The sequence below is a fragment of the Limulus polyphemus genome, unplaced genomic scaffold (assembly GCF_000517525.1).
Source record: "Limulus polyphemus unplaced genomic scaffold, Limulus_polyphemus-2.1.2 Scaffold96, whole genome shotgun sequence".
Classification (NCBI taxonomy): Eukaryota; Metazoa; Arthropoda; class Merostomata; order Xiphosura; family Limulidae; genus Limulus; species Limulus polyphemus.
In genome coordinates this window covers 945,177-946,832 of record NW_013665706.1, presented here as the reverse complement: position 1 = coordinate 946,832, position 1,656 = coordinate 945,177, and the positions used below count along the sequence as shown (strand labels likewise).

Sequence of the window (1,656 nt, the reverse complement as noted above, 5' to 3'; positions counted from 1 at the left end):
TTTAAAAGTTTAATGCTAAAAGTTGTTTGTTTGTAATTAAGCACAAATCTACACAATGGGCTATCTGTGCTCTGTCCACCACGGGTATCGAAACCCGGTTTCTAGCGTTGTAAGTCCGAAGACATACCGATGTGCCACTGGAGGTCCTTAAAAGTTGAGCTTAAAACTCGAGTCTAACTAAGTGTAAATATGTTTATAAGTTTAAATAAAAATAGAATGACCACATCTGTTCTATCTTGTATATATATATATATTCTTCTGTATATTATTTTAACGTTTATGATTGAATTGTTTATAGTTCTTATTGTTTCTATTTATCTTTTAGTTTTATGTTAAAGATGGAATATGTTTATTCTGAAGCATTGATATGCAATGTATTTGTTTATTTGTTGTGAAGCGCAAATTTACACAATAGATCATTGTGATGTGTCTACCGCGAGTATCAAAACACAAACCTTAGCGTAATAAGCCCCCAGACATACCGTGGGCATCATGCTCGACATTTCAGCTGTGTGGGTGTTATAATGCGACGGTCAAATCCCAATATTCGTTGATAAAGAATAGCCCAAGGGTTGACGGTGGGTGGTGTTGATTAGTTGCCTTCCCTCTGGTCCATCACTTCAAAATTAGAGACAGCTATCCAGATAGCCTTCAAGTAGCTTTGCGCGAAATTCAATAAACAAACAAAACCAAAGAGCGTGAAATATATACTATTCACCCGTAGATACATGTATTTCATCTTATACGTGGTCATTCTATTTTTGATTTAAATAAAGATGTCCTCCTCAGAGGCGTTTTTAACACTTTCCAACTACTCGGTACAATTTTCTTAGGGGGCCATCCGTGCCTATCAGTTATAGGTATAGAAATTTGTTGTTGTTTTCTATTACATTGGGGATCTGCAATACGAGGGGACCGTCGGTGCGTTGCCCCGACGTTAAATACGCCCTGGTCCTCTTCATGAATCTGTTATTACTTAACTTTTTTTTTTAATTTGGGCTATTTCGCCCCTAAACATTATTAAACATTAAAGTATTTCTACTTTAATGCTCTTTAACTGAGACCACTTACACCTGAGTTGATCTGCGTTACAGACAAGTCTCACATTTATACAGCACTTGTTCTCATTATTGTTTTTTTACACATGATATTTCTATCTGATATTTTTTAACCTTTGCGATAAATAAATAATATTAGCATCTTTTGTCAATTATATACAAATTAGGTTGGTATAATTTAGAAAAGTGCATAAATTAAAAATTACGTACAGAGTCAAAACAAAACAAACTTTCTGAATACTCACTTGGAACCCATTTTACAGTCACGCTGGAGAGCAAGAATGAAATAAAACCTGAAGTTTATTAACAAGAATAATAAGCTCTTCAGTCCACGTGAGCAGAGCGAACGAAACTGTAGTGCGTCTATACTACACAATAAAAACCTCTTTTACTTGTAGCAGAGAAGGATGTATTCGCATAACTTACCCTAACCCTAACCGCGTGATCAAATCCTGAGTCCTTATTGGATAAGTAGCAGGTATCCCAAGGAAAGTGTCGAGGAACCTGAAACGAAAATAATGGGCCAGGGACGGCCGTCCTGTTCTTGCAAACTGCTTCGGGTCTTGGGTTAAAGAACGAAAAAAAAAGAAGAAAAACA

The 1,656-nt window shown here is 36.1% G+C and overlaps 1 protein-coding gene across 1 annotated transcript in view; it reads right to left on the bottom strand.

The window, feature by feature from the left end:
• LOC106469391 (probable ascorbate-specific transmembrane electron transporter 1) overlaps positions 1-1,432 on the bottom strand; it is a 42,172-nt gene extending 40,740 nt beyond the window's left edge. Inside the window, exon 1 of the mRNA XM_022398785.1 lies at positions 1,304-1,432. Coding sequence (XP_022254493.1) covers positions 1,304-1,314 — 11 coding nt within the window. The 5' untranslated portion in view covers positions 1,315-1,432. The remainder of the gene's footprint in view (positions 1-1,303) is intronic.
• Positions 1,433-1,656: the final 224 nt, after the last annotated feature.